General features: G+C 42.0%; 1 protein-coding gene across 1 annotated transcript in view; it reads left to right on the top strand.

Annotated features, from left to right (window-relative positions):
* Positions 1–3399: 3399 nt before the first annotated feature.
* Positions 3400–20726, top strand: part of myripb (myosin VIIA and Rab interacting protein b) — a 123171-nt gene continuing 105844 nt past the window's right edge. Inside the window, exons 1-2 of the mRNA XM_084566270.1 lie at positions 3400–3520; positions 13750–13976. Coding sequence (XP_084422396.1) covers positions 13867–13976 — 110 coding nt within the window. The 5' untranslated portion in view covers positions 3400–3520; positions 13750–13866. The remainder of the gene's footprint in view (positions 3521–13749; positions 13977–20726) is intronic.

Genomic DNA, 20726 nt, shown 5'->3' with positions numbered 1-20726 from the left:
GGAGCATAAAGTAGTGTTGCTGGAGCATGAAGCCTTTAATAAGCTTTTTATATGTGACCGGCAGTCTTACGGAGCAGAAATGTGCTTGTGACCAGAGGACTGCTGACACGAAACCTTACAATGACCCCCGGCTTCATACTGGAGCGACTTAGTGCCCCGCAATACAGGACGAGGATTGTCTCCCGCCTCCTTTCTTTTCAATTTGCATCGCCATCAACAGATGACTGTGAGTTGTGCAGAGATTTACACATGCTGGTGAACTTCAAACGCTAACATGCCTTTCTTTGCTAGATATATTTGTTTGTTTCCCCCCTGCTGTAATTCAGGCTCAGAGACAAAGCGACAAAAACCGCTGTTTAACAAGCTAGACATGGGTTATTTAAATCTCCAAGCAATAAGCGCTCAACCATAATAAGCACGGTCGTTTTAACGTGCACCACTGAACATCCGCCACACAGTCATATTTGCTCAAGTTGGATATTTGAATAATGGCCGCCTGTGACCTTCTAGGGGTACTTGCAAGTCTAGAGTAAAAAGAAGAGAATGCTGTCACCTGTAAGGTCAGGATTAATCACAGCTTCACAGTAATTGATAATGTTGATTGTTAAAGTAAAAAATTAAGGACGCCTGATGGTGGAGAAAACATACACGCCATATACACTGATCAGGCATAACATTATGACCACATCAATTAATATCATTGACCATTTTGTGTCACAACAATGTTCTGATGGGAAACTTTTGGACCTGGCATTCATTTGGATGTTACTTAGACATGTAGCACCCACCTAGACCAGACCAGGCACCCCCACCCCATAGCAATGACACTCCTTGATGGCAGCAGCCATCCCCAGCAGGATGCAGCCTGACACAGGCACACACACATAAAAACATTTTAGGAACAACTAAAAAAAACACCAAGAACAGCACAAGGTGTTGACCTGGCCTCCAAATTCACTAGATCCCAAACTGATCAAGTATCTGTGGGATGATCCACAGAGGCCCCTCCCCTCTACCCATAGGACCCAAAGGCCCCCACTAACAACATTCTGTTGCCAGACACCACAGGACACCCTCAGAAGGTCCATTCTCTGATGAGTCACAACTGTTTTAGAGGCACAAGGGAGACCTACACAATATTAGGAAGATGCTCATAATGTTATGCCTGACTGGTGTACCACATTTGTGTTTATGGAGTGTTTAATAGGTTTTGTTTCAGATTTAGGACCAGTATTGCTACTGGCCTGTTGTGTAGCAAAGATGCACAGGGTTGACCACCAACAGAGGTAGGAGTCTAACTGATGCAACTTATCTTTACCCGGGTACTTTTATTCATACTGCACGGATACAAAGGAATCATGAGCTGTGTGCACTCGAGGCTTAAATATTGACACTGCATTTGGTATGTAGAAACTCTGATATGGTTGAATTCCTCTGATTACAGAGAGACCTGCCACTGCAGCAACACTGTGAGTGATTCGGTACACACCATATGTAGTGTGTGTGTGTCTGTCTTCAGGCCGTCATTGGCGCTCCACTAATAACAACACATGATTCTGTAGTGGAAATCTTTGCAACATTGGACGTCACAGTGACAAACCCAGGGTTTGTCGCTGCATCCACAAGTTTAAAAGTCAAAACGCCGTCATGCAAAGAAAGTCATTCAGAAATAAAGGATCTCAGGCTCATTCAAGATGCTTGGATCCTCCAGGCTAAGAGAGAAAAGGGACCATCCGAGTTACAGTTCAATTGCCAGCATCTGCGATGGTATGGGGGACTTTAGTGCATATGGCATGGGTAACCTGCACATCTGTGAAGGCACAGTTAATGCAAAACAACGTATATAGACTCTGGAACAACATATGCTGCCACCCCAAGAGGGAAATTCTTGCTGATTTCAGTAAAGAGAATGACTGTATTACAACAGCAGGGACGTGTATTGAAAGAACCCATGCTGTAACTTACTGACCTGCCTGCAGTCCATCAATAACATTTGGTGCACTATAAAACAAAGAATATATAACCAAAGAGGCCCCGAGCTGTTGAGCAGCTGAAATCCCTTATCACGTCAGAATGGGAGATGTTTTTCTTTGGAAACTCAGTTTATCCCCTCGTTTCCCAAATGCTTACAGAGAGCTGTTAAAAGAAAGAGGTGATGCAACACAGTGGTAAACATGCCTCCGCCCCAACGCTTTTGAAATGTGTTGCTGGAATCAAATTCAAGGTAGCTATTTTTTGCTTTGCTCGGTTTTTCAATAAATATAGTCTTCAAATGATTTGGAAATCATGGCAGCGGGTTTTTTATTCACACAACGACCACAACATTTTGGGGAATGGGCTTCCGGCACCCACTATATGACTTTAAACCGCACTCCTGGCAGTATCTGCGATAAAATTCAGCCTTAATTGCACTTAGAGTAAAGAAAGCACCAGCCCGGCTTGATTTATACTCTTAATAACGCAAGGCTGTAATTGCAAAGTTAGGGAAGCTCTTTGTTTTGGGGGGGAAAAAAAGAAAAGGGCAGGGCATCAGAACGGAAAGTGTTTTTGCAATGGACTCGTGTCAGCACTTTTCAAGCCAGGGCACTAATAAAGAGAGCAGACAGTCAGGTTTTTTTTTTTTTTTTTTTTGTCTGGGCTGTTCTGATCTGCATCAGCACTGGTGCTTTGCCAGACCGTAACTCAGCATGGAAGTAACTTTCATAATTCTTTTATTTATGCAACATTATGGATGGTACACTTTTATTTTTGTCTGTGATGCATTGTTGAATGTTTTACTACTCCACAATATTATATGAAACGTAAGTAAAGCAGATTACTGCAATATTATTGATCCGGATGACAGGCGTGACAGCATGTTGGATTAATTTGCTTTCTTTCTTTATCTCTCTCTCTCTAAGGTTAATTTCACACTGAATGGCTTTGTGAATGAAGCAGCCAGCAGCACAATGCCTCCTCCTCCTCCTCCTCCTCCACCCCCTCCTCCTCCCCTTACTCCTCCTCCTGCAGGAGCGTCAGTGCCAAACTGGAGCGCAGGATGCCCAGGTGCCAGGAGAGAGAGAGAAAAAAGGTGGGGACTCTATTCAGACTATGATACCAGTCAGAATAGAGTCAACAAGATGTGATTTCCTGTAACGACATCTCCATCATAGCTGCATCCCAGTGTGACACAGTGAATACAGGAAGAATCAAGGTTGGGTGCCAATCCCTCACCTCGCTCGCCGTGCGCCCTCCCTCCCTCCCTCCCTCTATCCTCCTCCTCCTCCTTCCTCCGTGTAATACAAACCTCGTGATCACCCATTCAGCGGTGCCTGCGTTCGCTGCTTTGGGGGGCATAATAATAAGCCGACTAGCCGAGGTGCAGGCAAGCAAAAAAAAAAAAAAAAAGTATCTGGGAGACAGACAGGTGTCGCGGAAGTTCCCACTCGCTGAGGCGCATCCCTCCGCGTCTTTTTGCCATTATCTGGAATAACGTGAAAGAGACTGTGACTGGCGGTCATTCGGCTCCCACTGATCCCGTGTAAGTGATTCTCCACGTCAACTCACCGCGAATAGGTGAACGTCAGCCCTGTTGCAAAGAGCAGGCATTAATGAAGGTTGGAACACGAGCCTCAGCGTCAGGTGTCTGCTTCAGATGTGTGATTTGCAGGCTCGGTGCATGCCTCAGAATGCTGGCTGATTCAGTGCAGGTGCTAAAGCTGGTATGTGTCACAGATGTTATCATACAGTCACAGCTACAGCGTGGCAGTGTGGGATGAGTAAGGTGCTGGTTGCAAATGAGAGGAATGCGGTGATTTTTTTTATTTTTTTTTAAAGCATTCATGGTGAATTAGTAAGGGACAGTTCGTCAGGTTCATGTGCTGGACAGAAAAACTAAATCCAGGTCCAGGTGGTGGACAATGTGAGTCATCTGATTGAGTTATTTGTTTTGGTTAAATGAGAAGAAGCCATTAAATCATGCTTAGTCTACACGGTGAGCCACTGTGAGAGGAAAAAATAAGAAACTTTAACTCACAGGAATGCGAGCTGAAAATCCCCAGTTGGCAGCCCCCTCAGTGTGGGTGTGCAGGTTATTTCTGTTGTGGTGTTTTGTGGCGTTGACCGTCACCTGTTCGCATATTGGGAGACCCATTTACCCAAATACTGAATGAGTGTTTCATTCAAGGAAAACTGGAAACGTGCAATTACTCTGCAGATTCAATCAGCATCTGTTTTTGTTTCAACACTTCGGGTCAACATGTGTTTGGAAGGGAAGTGTGTGTGTGTGTGTGTGTGTGTGTGTGTGTGTGTGTCACCCTGTCAGCTTCTTCTCTTGTTCTGCATAGAGTGGTAATTGGCCAGGTAGTGATGGATGTGTTGCAGCAGGTGGATGTCAAGCAGTGAAAAAATGGTCAAGGGCTCTAATTTGTACACAGCCTCCTGTGAGGATTTTAATGTTTTGAAAGTATAATATTTGGGAAAGCAAGAAGACCGTTTTCCACCTATATTGTCTCATATTGTAACAGATTGGAACAATGGGTGCAGAACAGGTCCAACGTAATATCAGATTTTTGGCACATAATAAGAAAATAGCTATATAAATTCCACAGCTGACATTCTGGCTTCTCAAAAGTCTGAAAATCCTACGTGTTACCAATAACATTAAAAAGCCAGTGCCCCATTTAGCCGTGACAGTGTGACAGTGATGTATGATAGCGTGATAACCGAAGCAGGTAAGCGGAATTCAGCCGTCATCAATTTTATTGCTTTATCCACTGTGTCAGGTCAATATCTCATCTGGGAAACACAGCTTTTTCACAAAGTAATATCGCTATGTCACTGCATTCACTGTTCCCAGTGGACAGCTGGTGCCAAAACTTGCGAAAGTCCTATAGATTCTTCTAATAATCGCCAGTGACTTCATCTTAATGACATTTTAAACTCTGTGCCTAAAAAGAAGAAAAACGTAAGTTATGAATTCTGTGTTTGGCCACAGCTTGTCATACAGATAAACTCTTCCCATTTATTGCAACCAAACAAGCTTTGTATCAGTTGTAAAAATTAGGATTTTACTACAAAAATGATGTCAGGTCATATTGTCTGTTTGTATTTAATTCTGTTAATCTATAGACAGTATAAAGATGGATGGCGGGACTGCTCCTAAAAAGTGAAGCCAAAGCAAGTAGAGCTCCCCCTGGTGACTGGCTGCAGTATAGATCATAAGCTCCACCCCCTCCATGTTAGTGGGTGGGACTTGGGCCAAACTGAAACATGAAAGTCCACGTCAAATAAATTAAAGTTTTGTTTTAGTGTTCATTTAGTCCACATTTTCTTGTAACTGGTGGAGGTAGAGCAGAGCGCAGTATTAATTAAACGAAAACGCGAGTGAGTCTGGTGGAAGTGTGGGCGGGGCATCGATAATGCGGCTCAGCCATTGACTGTATATACTAGGGCTCAGCGTAGCTCTGCAGAAAGAGACTGCGCAGTCAAACTCGCAAGATGGCGCCGCCCATATCCCCGGGGTAAATAGTGTCAGTTTGGCCAATGCAAGGAAGTGGCAAAGCGTTGTCCATATTTATATACAGCCTATGTGTTAAACACAATAAAACATTTTGCATAATATTATGCAAGTATTGCTGAAGAATTCCTAGTAATTTTCCACAGTTAATCTGTAATCCTGATTATGTTTTCAGGGACTTACAACACTTGTCCTTAAGAATTTTGTGTATGAATGATGCTCCTTAATTGTTTTTCATTGTCAAAAATTCATCACTCATACTGCATATTTTAACACTGTACACTGTGCTGAGAGCAGTAAGAGAGAATGCAATTTTGAGTTGGCTTTGTTAAATGATAGCTTAACTATAGCTCCGCAATTCTTGTTACTTCTCTTACCTCTCTGTTGGAAACTCTTGTTGTCATCTTGACGAATGGAGGTCATATCCTGAGTACCAAAAAAACAGCCTGGTATCATCTAACAGCACAAAAACACCTTGAACACATATGTCTCTGCTGTCGTGTGGCTGCAAGAAGAAAAATGACCAAAGAGACAAAGAAATGCGGCCTTGGTTTTTAAAGTATTTTGCAGTGAGATTGCAACGCAATGTAGGACAGTCTCTAGGACATTGTTAATGCATCACTCATTCTGACCAAATGCAGATCTGCAAAGTCAGTTCACTGTATTCACCTTTAGACCACACGGTGAAGTCATTTTCAATCTCCTTCCCTCTAGCTGTGACAAAAAGTTGATCCAATGGAGAGTGTCTAAAACAAGCGGTTCATTTAGCGCTTGGCTGCTCCTGCCCTTTTAGCGCTCCAACTGGGCCTTGTCCTCAGCTCGCCCATCTTTCCCTGACTCTCGGAGGTGACAGACAGCAGCAGAGCCAAGTGCTCTGCGACACGGTGCTGCACGAGTCGCATTCATGTAGTGATTTTGGAATGTTTCGGTATCGCTGTGTCCACAGTTTCATTAAAACACGACTCGCCGATACGTATGGTGTGTCCTTCTGAGGAAAATACAAGACTCTGTTCATCTTCCCAGGAGATGTATCCGTGTGACCTATTTTCCCTCTGAAGTCATTCTCTCCGTCTCTCTGTACTGACAGTGTCAGTCTGCCTGAATGCGTTGCCCTTGTAATCTGCCTGTATTACACCGGCACACTTCATTGTAGTGCCAGTCAAATTGTAACGCTGGTGTCCAAATTTGTGTTTTTATATTGTGTAACAGAAGCAGAAAATGATGATCAGCTGCAGGTATGGCTACTCTGAGTCTATAGGAAATTGAAATAGATTGAAATGTGGTTGTGAAATCCTTGAGCCATTATGCAAAAGTCTGCTTAGGGACTCTCGCACTTGATCCTTGGGCTATATAAACCATTGCCCTAATGTTCCCAGTAATGCTCCATCTATCTGTTTTAGTAAATTGTAAATTTAGTAATTTGTCTATAAGACAAATCCGCCGCGAACTCTGTGGGCGCCGCCATCTTGCCTGCCGCCATTACTGCGGGCCTGTGAAGTGTGACGGTGTACAGTACAGAGTACAGTACAGTACAGGTGCCGGTACCCTCTAATGACATTTCAATGAAAGCGGATCCTGCTCATGAAAGAAAATGTCTGGTGAAAGGGAACATTGGGTAGATGATGTCAGGCAGTGGCCAAAACTTACCGATAAAGGTAATTTACTGACAACATAATGTATTAATGTAAAAATGCTTCCGCCAAATGTAATGTAATGTAATTGAGACGTGTAGATATAAGGCTAAGCTTAACCGATGACAACAATAAAACCGAACACCATTGTACACTAGCTGTGTTGCTAATATGTTCACAATTTACTGACAACATAATGTATTAATGTAAAAATGCGTCAGCCAAATGTAATGTAATGTAATTGAGACGTGTAGCTATAAGGCTAAGCTAATTGATGACAACAATAAAACCGAACGTCATTCTACACTAGCTGTGTTGCTAATATGTTCACAATTTACTGACAACATAATGTATTAATGTAAAAATGCGTCAGCCAAATGTAATGTAATGTAAGTGAGACGTGTAGCTATAAGGCTAAGCTAATTGATGACAACAATAAAACCGAACGTCATTCTACACTAGCTGTGTTGCTAATATGTTCACAATTTACTGACAACATAATGTATTAATCTAAAAATGCATCAGCCAAATGTAATGTAATGTAACTGAGACGTGTATTAATTGATGACAACAATAAAACCGAACGTCATTCTACACTAGCTGTGTTGCTAATATGTTCACAAGTTGCAAATAATTATTAGCCACGACCAGTTGTAGCAATAAAATATCCTATATCTAGGAATAAATAGAATAATAATAGAATAAATATTCTACATCTACATCTAGTTATATGAATAACCAGGAACTCTGTGTAATCCGTATGGCCGTAAACATGGACAGTCGATGTGCAATAAAGGTTCGTGAATTTCACAAACAGTTTTATTCCAGGCCTGTAGTTTTGTGCTGTTGTTAAAACAGCCAACCACACAACACGATCTTCCCGGCATCACTGGACAGCATACGTACTAAAAAAACTAAATAAAAATAACATTTCCTACAGCTAACATCTGCTACAGCCGCCTACGGGACCAACACGCTACTTCCGCTATTTCCTTAGCAGCAAGGCCCGCAGTAATGGCGGCGCTGCTTTACTTCCGTGTTTCGGCGGATTTGTCTATACCAGAGTTAAACAAGCAATGTTTATTGAATGGAATGTTTTTTGCAGTTTCTCAACTATAGTTCATAAACAGAGTTCAGAGACACTGTTTCTCACTGGCTTTCATCAAATGTACTCTCACTTGTCGCGAACAAAGTCAAAGAACACAACTTTGTCTGCAAGTAAACAAGAAACAGGCAGACTGAGACGAGCTCTGTCCAGGTCTTTTAGTGAGACAGACAGATGGACTAGAGAGCAAACTACTGCAGGCCAGCACATCTACTAAGTGTTAACTTGGAAATACTAACCACTTGTTTTGATACTAGGAGACATGGGGCCCTACATAGGGACTGTATTTAGCTGCCCAGATCTGAGTAAATATAAAACACTAAATATTTTGTATGAGGATATACGGTGTTAAAATGTAGGTCAATAAAGTATATTGAGTACTTAAATGAGACAAAGAAACTTGAAAGAATGCATGCTTGGGTGTCGTCTTACGGTACGTTTTCAATCAGGGTAATCTTATAATTGTGCTAACAAAATTTGTAGTTGAAAATTAAATTGTGTGGTTGAATGTCAGATGTTGAGTTTTGGGTGGATATCTAATGCACACAGCTTTCCTGCAGACAGAGACTGTTTTATTTTCTTCTTACTTTCCAAGACCTAGTACAAACATTACCTAATTCAACCAGGCTCAGCTCACCAGACCGGACAGATTTGCAGTGTTATGCAAGTCGCATCAAATGTACTCTATAGCCACTAACCTCAAGCAGATTTAACTGTAGTCAGACTATGCAGACTCAAACCGTGAATTGTACAATTTCATGCAGCTTCCTTCGAGAGATACAAAATCATCTATGTAACTTCCTTCACATTAGTATCAGCGCTACCTGAGGCCCATAAACAGACTTTGAAACTGAAACTTTAACCCTATTTTACTGTCATAACCATGATTGTAGATGCATTTGTGGCCAAACTACAGGTTTGTGTGTTTGTGCAGAGATTGACAAACCCTCCATGAAAGCTGTTTTCATGGACTGGGAAATTGGTTATAGAGATTTAAATGTGCTTTGTGACAGGTTATATACCTGTATGCAAATATTGCAGAAAATAAGAATTTTCATGAAATCCGATATGTATCATGTGCTATATAGTGACAGTTGTGGGCTAAAAACACTTCTGAGAGATAAAGGTGTATAGATCACTTTCAGCTTTTAGCTCACAAAGATAGTCTCCACTTTAGTCCACAAGCCATTTACACTGAGAGAGCACTGAGCAGATTGGTAAGGCACTCTCCAGCCACTGTCGGTTAAAGAGGCTTTTTCTGTTGGAATAGCCACGCTCTTATCCACCGTTTACAGGCTAGATAGTTTCTCTGTGCTATTGTGCGGGTGTGTTGGTGATGCTGCAGGCCAGACATTTGAGACATAATGTCCATATATGTTTGTGAGTTGGAAATGGTCCCAAGTGAAAATGGACTGGCTGCGTGTAGTGTCTGTCACTGCCCCCAAGTATTTGCGTCATTAAAGCTTCAGATGCAGACACTCCATGATGCTCCATCCCTGTCCTTGACACCGCTCACTATAAAAAGAAGACCCCAGTAATTGCCATCCCTTGTGGCTATACAATAATGGCCATGCAGTCGTGGTGCATTCATCTCTATACATTAAGAGGGTAACAGGGACTGAAGACAAATTGGTGTTGTAATTAGTTTCGGACCTGACAGATTGATATTGTAGGTGCTGATTTAAGGAGTGAGACTGTACTCTTCACTCTTCATTTTTCAGTTGGATAGCAGATCTTATATATATATGTATGTATATATGTATAGTAAATAGAGCCAAACTGACGCCAAGACAGTTGAATATCGTGAATATCAACATTAATGCCAGTCACCGTAATTATTTGATACATTTTTGCTTTGCATAAAAAGGATAGGCTATGATATAGATACGGGAATGAAACGTTTAAGTTTAATTTCTAAGTAAGTTCCATCTTGCTGCTTTTATATGGTTGAATAGAAATGATGCAAAAGCACGAGAAATTATTGCATTTGTCTCAAAAAATTGCAAACAGGATGTTTTTGTAAACTTGTAGCAGGCCTAGATACCATACCATACATGCTAGGGGTTGTACAGACTAATCGACTAGTCAGTTTGTCGACTTCTCTCCTGTAGTCACTGATCACGTGACAATAACAAGATGGACGCCTCAGAGAAGACAGGTGAGGAGCCCAGTGGGTCGTTGCAGCAAACTAGCAGCGGTTCATCAAGTGTGTGGAAATACTTCATTAAAGATGAAGAACATACTACCGTGACATGCAGAATATGTAAGTCAGTCCTAAAATAAAACTAAATACAACAATGCACGCTCATCTGAAAAGGTATCTGCTAACGCTAGCACACAGGGACGGTAAATCCTCTCCACAGCAGTCAATTAACTTCACCAAATGTCCTGCGCTAACAGAGAGAGGGAGGCTGCACATCAACTATTTGATGGTGAATTTAATTGTCAAATATATTAGACTTTTAACTGCAGTGCGCGGCTTCAGAGGAATAACGCATTTTTTAACATTTTTTTTAAAGAAACCATTTCTACTGTGTTTATATTAGTGACATCATCGACGACTAGTCGACGTCGGCTCGACTCTAACCTCATAATACTAGAACTAGAAGCTGTGCAACCCTATACCATACCATACCACACAACATAATTTAAGGCTACATTGAGCAACTACTTAGCTTAGCATGAAGACTGTTAACAAGGGGAAGCAACTTGCTAGTCAGTGATCCTAGCAATGAAATGCTCTGGTACTTTTTACTAGGGTTGACATCGATATCGGGGCCGATCCAGGTATTTTAAGATGTGGTTTTGTAGTCATTTATTTTAGGACTGCCGTAAACGAAAACCACGTCCCTGTAGCATCAAAACGTCGTCTTCCTCCTCTGTTTTAATGGCAGTTGGCCAGCGTCACAGCTACCAAATATTATTACACTGATAGAATGTATTTTTAGCATGACATCTTTAGCGGAGGTAATATATTCGTAGGTACAATATTCATTGCCTGAGACATACAGGATTTATTAAAGGTGTTAAAAGCAGAGAGTAAGGATCACCCACCCACAGCTACAAAATGTTGAGCTTTGTAGTTTTATTATACAACCAAAGGAATTAAGGCGCCTGGCAGCCATATGATGTTTTCAAAGAACATGGTGTAGCATGTGTGTGCCCATGCTGCCACATGTAGCTGTACAAACACATGCATCACATGTGTCAGGGTGTGTAATTTAACATTTTGACTGTAAAATGTGATTCCTCCAGACTGAAAAGTCTTCACAGAGGCGTGGGGCAAGATCTCTTATCACAGTGCCTGAATGAGGAATGTTTGTGAATGGTATTGTGACAGTCTGTATTTACACTGCATGGTACCAGATTTCTAAGACTGAGAGATTTTACAGCTTTTTTTCCACAAAAGCTGAGAATGTGAAAAAAAAACTTATTTTCACACTGCGTGTGTGCCATTGTGTGTATATCTGTGTGTGTTTGCATTTGCCCTTGTGGATTGAGTATCATATTTCTACTGTTATAAATGACTCATAAACTCATCTGATGGAGAGATGTGCTTTCTCTCTGGTTTCATTAAGCTTTCAAATTTAGTTTATTTTACCTTAGAAATATGAAAAATGGAGCTGAATATCACAGTAACAAACATATTGAACACAAATGTGACTTATGGTGTGCGTACACCAAGGATCACTGGCTACGTTTGTTTGCTGCTATTAAAACTTTCAGCAAGGTACAGCAGCAGTCTGGGGGGACAGGCCCTGAAATGAACTGGAGGAATGAGTAATAAGCTGAACGAGAGGAGAGATGCTCTGTCGATGAAGCTAGTGGCCCAATAATAGAACGGACATAATTGTCTGGCCTTCTGAGTCATCATGGCTCTCTCCACAGCTAGTGCTCTCCCATCTTGTTTAGACACTGCTGTTAATGGACCTTCTCCTCGTGTCCTACTTCCCATCTGTTCATGTCCATCCTCTTGCCGTCCGTCTGAGCCACCCCTCTATCTTGCCTCTTCATCATCTCGTCTTTACTCACCCCTGCTCTCTGAATTTGCTTCACTGTAATGTGTCTAACTCATTTTGAAGTGAATTCAGTTACAAACGGAAAACAGATCTCCATCCACAATGTAATCATATACTATAAAATGATCTGAAGTGTTGTTCAAAGGATGACCTACAGCAAATTAAACCAAACGCACCAATATGCTGAAACTGTATACACCAATCAGGCATAACATTATGACCGCCTTCCTAATATTGTGTAGGTGCCTTCAAAACAGTTGTGACTCATCAGAGGATGAACATGGGCCTTCTGAGGGTGTCCTGTGGTGTCTGGCAACAGAATGTTGTTAGTGGGGGCCTTTGGGTCCTATGGGTTGATTTGAGGGGCCTCTATGGATCATCCCACAGATACTTGATCAGTTTGGGATCTAGTGAATTTGGAGGCCAGGTCAACACCTTGTTCTGTTCTTCATGTTTTTTTGTGTTGTTCCTAAACCGTTTTTGTGTGTGTGCCTGTGTCAGGCTGCATCCTGCTGGGGATGGCTGCTGCCATCAAGGAGTGTCATTGCTATGGGGTGGGGGTGCCTGGTCTGGTCTAGGTGGGTGCTACATGTCTAAATAACATCCACACAAATGCCATGTTCAAAGGTTTCCCAGCAGAACATTGATGGTCAATGTTATTTATTTCTCCTGTCAGTGGTTTTAATGTTGTGGCTGATCGGTGGAACGGTCCTATTTTGTCGTTGTAACTACCATTTATGGCATTCCAGTATAAGCATCGACAGCATGTTAACATGCTAAAGGAAATCCATTATAACTGCTAAACATCCACCCAGCATTGACATAAGGAGCTTGACGGCATTAGCATGTAGCTCAAAACATTGCACTTCCTAAATATAGTCTCACAGATGGGCCGGCACAGACTCATATAGCACTCCAAAGAATGTTTTAAACATTATATCCTACAAGCGTGATTCATATCAGAACTACTACAGACAGTTTTCATTTTATTTTTTGCTTGCTGTACTTCATATATTTATATATATTTGCAACTGCGTTATTGTGTCATAGCTTGAAATAGCCAGGGGCCAAATATTTTGAATATATTTACTCTGGCTAAGACAGCAAAAGATGTTTCATTTTGCACAAATTCAAATTATTATGTTCTCCCTCTGGGGCTTGTTCAAGTATTACATTATGGCTGACCTGAAACAGCACAAAGAAAAATCTTTCCAAGCACAGCGCTCATTCAATTTTCCACTGCTCAGAGTTGAAGCGTCATCCTGCAGGCAAGCAACTGGCGCCACAAATTTTCATGCTGAAAATAATGCGTTTTATTTTTAAAAAAACAACTTTATACGACTTCAGAGACCTCTTGATTTTGTAATTTCTTTGCTAATAGATGAGGTAAATTGCCTCACGGACATATTGACATGTGCCAAGCGTTTTAATGTTCGGCTCAAAATAAGTGAATTGATTCCACATATATAACTTTTATTTCTGTTTCTCTTCCCTCAGGGTCGTCCCAGCCTCGGCCCCCTGAGGAGCAACGCCTGTGTCTTTCCTCCTCCTCCTCCTCCTCTTCCTCCCCTCCTCTCTGACCAGCAGCAGCTCACTGTGGCGAGGGCGGGAACAATGGGCCGGAAGCTGGACCTGTCAGGCTTGACGGACGATGAGGCAGAGCATGTCTTGAAAGTGGTCCAGCGGGACATGAAGCTGCGAAAAAAGGAGGAGGAGAGGCTGAGGTGAGATGGGATTGTCCTGCTGGGTGCTTTTTTCAAGTGTCTTCGCACATTTGACACATACGGGGTGATTCGAGAGGAGCTGATAAGGAGAGATATCGTTCGCCTGTGAGCAGAAATGACCAGATATAATGGCATAGAGCTGTCTCAGATGACTAAGATATTTACTGCGTGTTGAGTCTGGGGTTCAGATCTCCTTTGTGTAACCTCATACATGCTCCTTTTGAATCATTTTATGTCACAGCAAATATTCTTAAAAAGCAGAAAACTTAAAGAGAATGACACATCTGAGATTCACTACCATCTATCTATAAATCAAGAAGTGTCTGTGTGTGTGTGTGTGTGTGTGTGTGTGTGTGTGTGTGTGTGTGTGTCTGTCTGTGGCACGCATATCTCGCGAACCGTTGGCCCAATTGATTTGAAACTGGGCAGGTGTCTCGCTACGGGCACGAAGATGTGCACTGCTAAGTTTGACGTTGTTTGGATAAGAAATGTAAAATATATCGGTAAAATAGGTTTTCTCTGCTCTAATATTTCCACTAATCCTCATACACAGCACCTGTAGGCTCCCACTATAGGAATACATACTTCAGACGGGCACTGCACTAGTGTTAGTTGATGGAAGAAAAAACAGTCACAGATTAGCAACTGCTAAGCTTTTGCATTTCACCAGCCCAAAGCAGTGTGCATGGGCATGTAGGAAGAGCAATGTTTAAATGTTTTGAAAGCGGCTCCTTTTTGAAGCTGCTCCAAAAAAGAAATACAAGGTCAAAAAAGTAAGAAATGGATGAAAGCATGTGTTTAGCTACGAAAGTTATTGTAACTTTTTGTTGTTTCATTTTTCTGAGTTTGCACATTAGATTAGGAAAATACCTTTTCACTGTGGCGAGCCAGGGCAGTATGTTAGAATTCAGAATAACTGGCGGGGACACTTCCTTTTTTTTTCTTGGGATGTGTAGTCAGACCTCAGTCTTTCAACGTTATTAACATCATGACCGCCTTCCTAATATTGTGTAGGTCTCCCTTGTGCCTTTAAAACAGTTGTGACTCATCAGAGAATGGACATGGTCACTCTGAGGGTGTCCTGTGGTGTCTGGCAACAGAATGTTGTTAGTGAGGGCCTTTGGGTCCTATGGGTTGAGGGGAGGGGCCTCTGTGGATCATCCCACAGATACTTGATCAGTTTGGGATCTAGTGAAGTTGGAGGCCAGGTCAACACCTTGTGCTGTTCTTCATGTTTTTTGAGTTGTTTGTAAACCCTTTTTGTGTGTGTGCGCCTGTGTCAGGCTGCATCCTGCTGGGGATGGCTGCTGCCATCAAGGAGTGTCATTGCTATGGGGTGGGGGTGCCTGGTCTGGTTTCGGTGGGGCGTACATGTCTAAGTAACATTCACATGAATGCCAGGTCTAAACGTTTCCCAGCAGAACATTGGATTGTCACAAGATGGTCAATGATATTCACTTTGTGGTTTTATTGTTGTGGCTGATCGGTGTATTTCGCCATCATGTGCATATTTTTTTTCTGTATACTTTTTAAAAATTGAATTTATTGCATATGGGGAATGCAACCCAGTCATTGTATTTGCTGAGTATCTCATTTCTGTGTAAATTATACACTATCTAGTGTCAAGAAGGAGACACGAACCCAGTGGCCCGGCTCAAGACTCCAAGAAGAAAAAGCATAAATGAGCTTTACTGGCTAAAAAGCAAGTTCAATGTTACAAACTCGGCAGGCAATAAAGCACAGGGAGTAGGCTGAGGCAAAAACACAGTCAGGGTTCAAAAACTCGAAAGCAAGGACTGGGGAGGGAAGCACAGTGAGTACAGACATGATGAGGAGGATGAGCGGTGGAGAACTTGGGTTTATGCCGCCCTCAAATGGAACTTGTGCGTGGTTTCGGCATGGGGAGTTGTGCACACGACTTGTAAACTGTGACCTTACCGGAAATGTAACCAATCACTTAGAGACCTCGCTGCCTTCTGCTTGCTGTTGAATCAACGGCATCAACAAATTCTTCACCTGTAGTTTATGCATTAGTTTATACATTTGAAGATAAGCATTCGGTATGACAGCCAGGAGTTTGTTTATAGTATGAACTGTGGTTGCCATTTTCACAGTATTCTTTTTATTGAACAGAGATGGTACTAGATGTCTGATGTTGCAACACCTGATTCAAACATGGAAAGATGCTTTATTTTAGTGTTTTCAGCTGCGGCCTGCAGTCATTGTTTATTTATTAGAAATAAGATGCTTGTGTATTGTTTTCGGCTTGCGGGCTGTCAGGTCTGGAGGGGTCACTGTTTTCGGGCCTTGGGGCTCCACTCTGGTGTCACAGCTTCTTACTTATAATGCGACAAGAGCTGGCCCGTACTTTCTCCTCACCTCCTGTCCTTCCCTCCCTCCCTCCCCAGCCTGTAGTCTGGGCGGATTCATATTTCCTGTGACAGGCGTCCATGGTGGTTGGACCATGAAATGTGTGCTCATATGTGTGTTGTGTTGTTTCAGCGTACTGCTGAAGGGGGGACATGTCTGTGTATCTAATGGCACAACAAAATGCAAAATATGTCTTTGGCTGAGTTTTAAATGCGGTTGAACCCTGTAATTTTTGAAACACAAATATTCTTCTCTGACTACCTACCAGGCCCAAGCATTCGCTCCTATGTTTTGGGAATTTGATGTCTTTCTTCAATCTTGAACACTGATCCATGGTGGTTTATTGTTCTTGAGTGGATGCCACGAGTGATTAGGCCACTTTACATAGAGCACTAAACATCTTAACTGTGCTCTGAGGAGCATAACAAAGTTGCTTCACAGACCAGAATGTTGCCATCGGTATGCGCTGCTCCAAACTCCGCTTATTTTCCCAGAATCCGTTTCAAAGCGAAGATGGTGTATGCCCAAATTACTAGGCTGTAAAATGCTTCTCCACCAAGCTGTCATGAATGATCAAAATTAATTTATGCCTCGCAGGCTGTTATTACTGCTGTTTACTGCAAGAAGATGGGCAGAATAATATTGATGTAATCACAGGAAGATATTTATTAGCCAACAGTTCTTCCAGACATACTGAGGTTTGTATGACTTGTCAAATTTCTATAAAAGCAGCTTGTGCACAGAAATTGGAAACAAACCGCCAAATAACCTTGTCTTAGCTAAAACCTCGGGAACATCATTTGTTTCCCCTCTCTGGTCTCTTGTTTAGCAGTGGGGCCTTTTACTTAAATATAATCAGCAATAGCAGACTATAAAAACAACCCATTTAGTGATTTAAAAGTGCTCCTTATGCAAAATGGCCACTCAGAATGTTTTTGAATGTTATTCCTGCGTCAGTGTTCAGGAAGCATTTTAATGTTAACGTTCAGCGTGCAAAAAAATCTTGTTTTATATGCATGTCGTGTGCTGTAAATCTGAAATCTTAACTGAATAGTAAAAACCAATAGCCATAAGTGTCTTAAGACGAGTCCTTTGATAAAAATGCCCACATCTTACTTGCTTGTACTAAAATCATTAAGTAGCCCTTCTGTTACAAGTTTGTCTAAGTCGAGATTCCCCTCACGACATGGTGGCATCATGCTGTATATCTCATTATTCGGACATCGGAACTAGTGCCTTCTACATGTTGGTTTTGTCTCTTTTCTGCAAGCAATGCTCATCAACAGTTTACTTGACTAAAAAAACAGGGAGGAATCACTGCCTCCAAGTTAGTTAGACACAGAAGACATGATACAACTGTTTTCATAGGCTCAGCCGTATTACTGGTGTTCAGTAAACCCATCTTCTTGTGTAAAATTGTGTTTGTTGCTTTAAATACCAAAAGTACAGAACTTGGGTATCTGTGCTTAGTCCCCTACTTGCAGGTTATTTTGTAAAAAACAATATATTTTTGTTTCATCTAGGATCTTATAATATAATTTAGCTTTATACCTCTATGTTCGTGTGCATTAGATTGACTTGAATGTCTAAAAGTACTGATCAGTACTAAATACTTTTACTGCAGTTCCTCTTAAGAGTGAGGACCATAGACTGTATGTAAATATGTACAATGCGTCCCCACTTCTTTGCATTGGTCAAACTGAGCCAGACTTTGGAGGCAGAGTCTGCACAGTACGGTCTCAGAGTGGAGCCACGTGGGGCCTTGTTATCGATGACCCGCCCACACTTGGGCTAGACCAGTGGTTCCCAAACTTTTCACAGCCCGTACCCCTTCAGACATTTGACCTCCAGCCATGTACCCCCTACTCCCACGCACTTGTAGCAGCTAGAAAAAGAAATGTCTGTGAGCCTGCCGCCACCCCCACCACCCACATTGAGCATGCATAACATACAAATAAAATCTCTTAAAGTGAATTTTTTCTCACAAAATAGATTTATTTACCAGCATTTTCAGTGAGCAACAGCAGTTCACTTTTGAAAAAAGAAATCTATCAGAATTGTTGACGACATAATTTAAAGACCCAATCAAGAACGAGATTTGTTTGTTTTTTGCTGGGGGGAAAATAACTGTAGTGAGTATAGCTATATCAAAAACGAAACGTATCAGAATAATTGACACTTAAGTATACATCAGCATTATACTAACTACCTAAAACGAGAGAAACTACCCTTGAAAAAATTATTTTATGTGTATTTTAGTGTTTCAGTTTGGCCCAAGTCCCATCCACTAACATGGAGGTGGAGCTTATGACCTATACTGCAGCCAGACACCAGGGGGCGCTCTACTTGCTTTGGTGTCACTTTTGAGGCACTGTTCCAATGTCTATCTTTATTGACAGTCTATGGTGAGGACATGTCCTTCATTCGTCTCTTTGCAGTATTTTGCATCAGTATTTTTTTTTCCTTTCTACATCAGATATAATGGTGCTTTTGTGATAGCCTCTACATGCACCAGTTTTATACAATTCAACTATTTAAAAGAAAAAGAAAGATCCTCATTGTCACAGCCATAAGCTGGTCGTTTGAAATGTTTACAGTATATGAATAGGAACTGAAAGCTTGCTCACCGCAGATGTTAGCTGAGCGTTTCAGCAGGTAGCCTTCTCGCTGTGGGGGGTTTTCTGGCTGACATGGCCCTGCAGAGTTGTAAATTACCCCAGTGAAGGATTCATGGGGTGGTTGAAGCCTCAGCTGTCACTTTATATGCTTTGTTTTAATTTGCCCCTATGCAGAATAATATGAAATGTTGAAACACTCAATTAATATTACCTTCTGCCTCATGCATACCCAGGAATAAAACGGTAGTGGTAGCTGGTTTAGGACACACCCTGCTGTTGTTTAGTTTCACCTTAAATTTTAATGTAGGTAACTACAGCTAGTTTATGATGTTTCCTCACTTTATTGCTTTTGAGTGTATGAGATAACTTTTATTACATTATGTGTTTTTAATAAATAAATTTAAATCTCTTGTGCTCAGAGGCGTACTCGAAGGACAGTAAAGCATTATGAACAGTGAGCTGACCTGTCTTGGGTTTCCTATAAATGTGTCTGCTCTATAAATGTTCAAAATGTTCATTGGCCATTAGTGATGATGTTGAAGTGCTGAAGTATGCAGTGCCTCAAGGGTCTGTTCTTTGCATTATTTTATTTTCCATCTACCTATGATACCACTGGGTATCCTTGCCTATAGGCTAACATATACACTACTCACAATAAGTTAGGGATATTGTTATTTACATGAGTGCTTTTCCTATTGAAATTTTAATGAAATAAGTAAAAGTTCCCTTTGATATTACTAATAATGAATGAGAAGAAACACCATTTTCATTAGTTTAATATTTATTACCCCAAAAATTTAGACAATAACAAGGATAGCCCCAAATAACAAAAATTGACAATGTCAGTAGCGGGTGTTTCCACCATTTGCCGCAATGACAGCTTGACAGCGACGTCTCATGCTCCTCACTAGCCTCATGATGTTGTTCTGAGGTAATGCGTTCCACTCTTCCACAAGTGCTACATGCAGTTCTGCCAGGCCACGTGGGGGTGGGGTACGATCATCCAGTCTCTGCTTCAGCTTCTGCTCTATGGGGTTCAGGTCAGGGGACATTGCTGGCCATACCATATGAGGCACTCCGACTTCCTGAAGTCGAGCTGTGACAATTCTGGCACGATGTGGTGGAGCATTATCATCCATGAACAGAAAGTTGGGGGTGTGCTGGCGGAATTGGGGGATGATGATGGGTTCTATGATGTCTCTGAGGTAAGAATGTGCAGTGACTGAGCCATCTACAATAACCAAATCTGTTTTGCGCTGACTGGTGATGCCTGCCCAGACTGTTGCACCTCCTCCACCAAAGCGAACCCTGGGGACCGTGTTGACCTCGGCATATCGCTCACCTCGCCTTCTCCACCAACGCTGACGACCATCATTTCTGTGCAAGGTGACCCGACACTCATCAGTGAACAAGACGGTAGACCACTGCTGCATTGTCCAGGTCACATGATCTTGTGCCCACTGCAAACGTTCACGGCGGTGTCTTGGTGTCAGTGGAATCACCTGCAACGGTCGTCTGGCATTCAAGCCAAAGCGGTGGAGTCGGTTGCGAATGGTTTGTCTGGAAACCCTAGTACCCCTTACATCTCGTAAACAGGCCTGCAGCTGTGTGGCAGTTGCATAACGATGTCTGAGTGCATAGGTCCTTAGGTACTGGTCATCGTTGCGGTCTGTCACTCGTGGGGCCCCACTCCTGGGTCTGTCACAAACTCTGCCAGTAGTTCTGTGTCTTGATGCAAGTCTGCTGATGACACTTTGAGACA

Source organism: Chelon labrosus (genome assembly GCF_963514085.1).
Source record: "Chelon labrosus genome assembly, chromosome: 18".
Classification (NCBI taxonomy): domain Eukaryota; kingdom Metazoa; phylum Chordata; class Actinopteri; order Mugiliformes; family Mugilidae; genus Chelon; species Chelon labrosus.
Note: the sequence above shows the minus strand (reverse complement) of the source record. Positions and strands in the feature narration are given on the sequence as shown.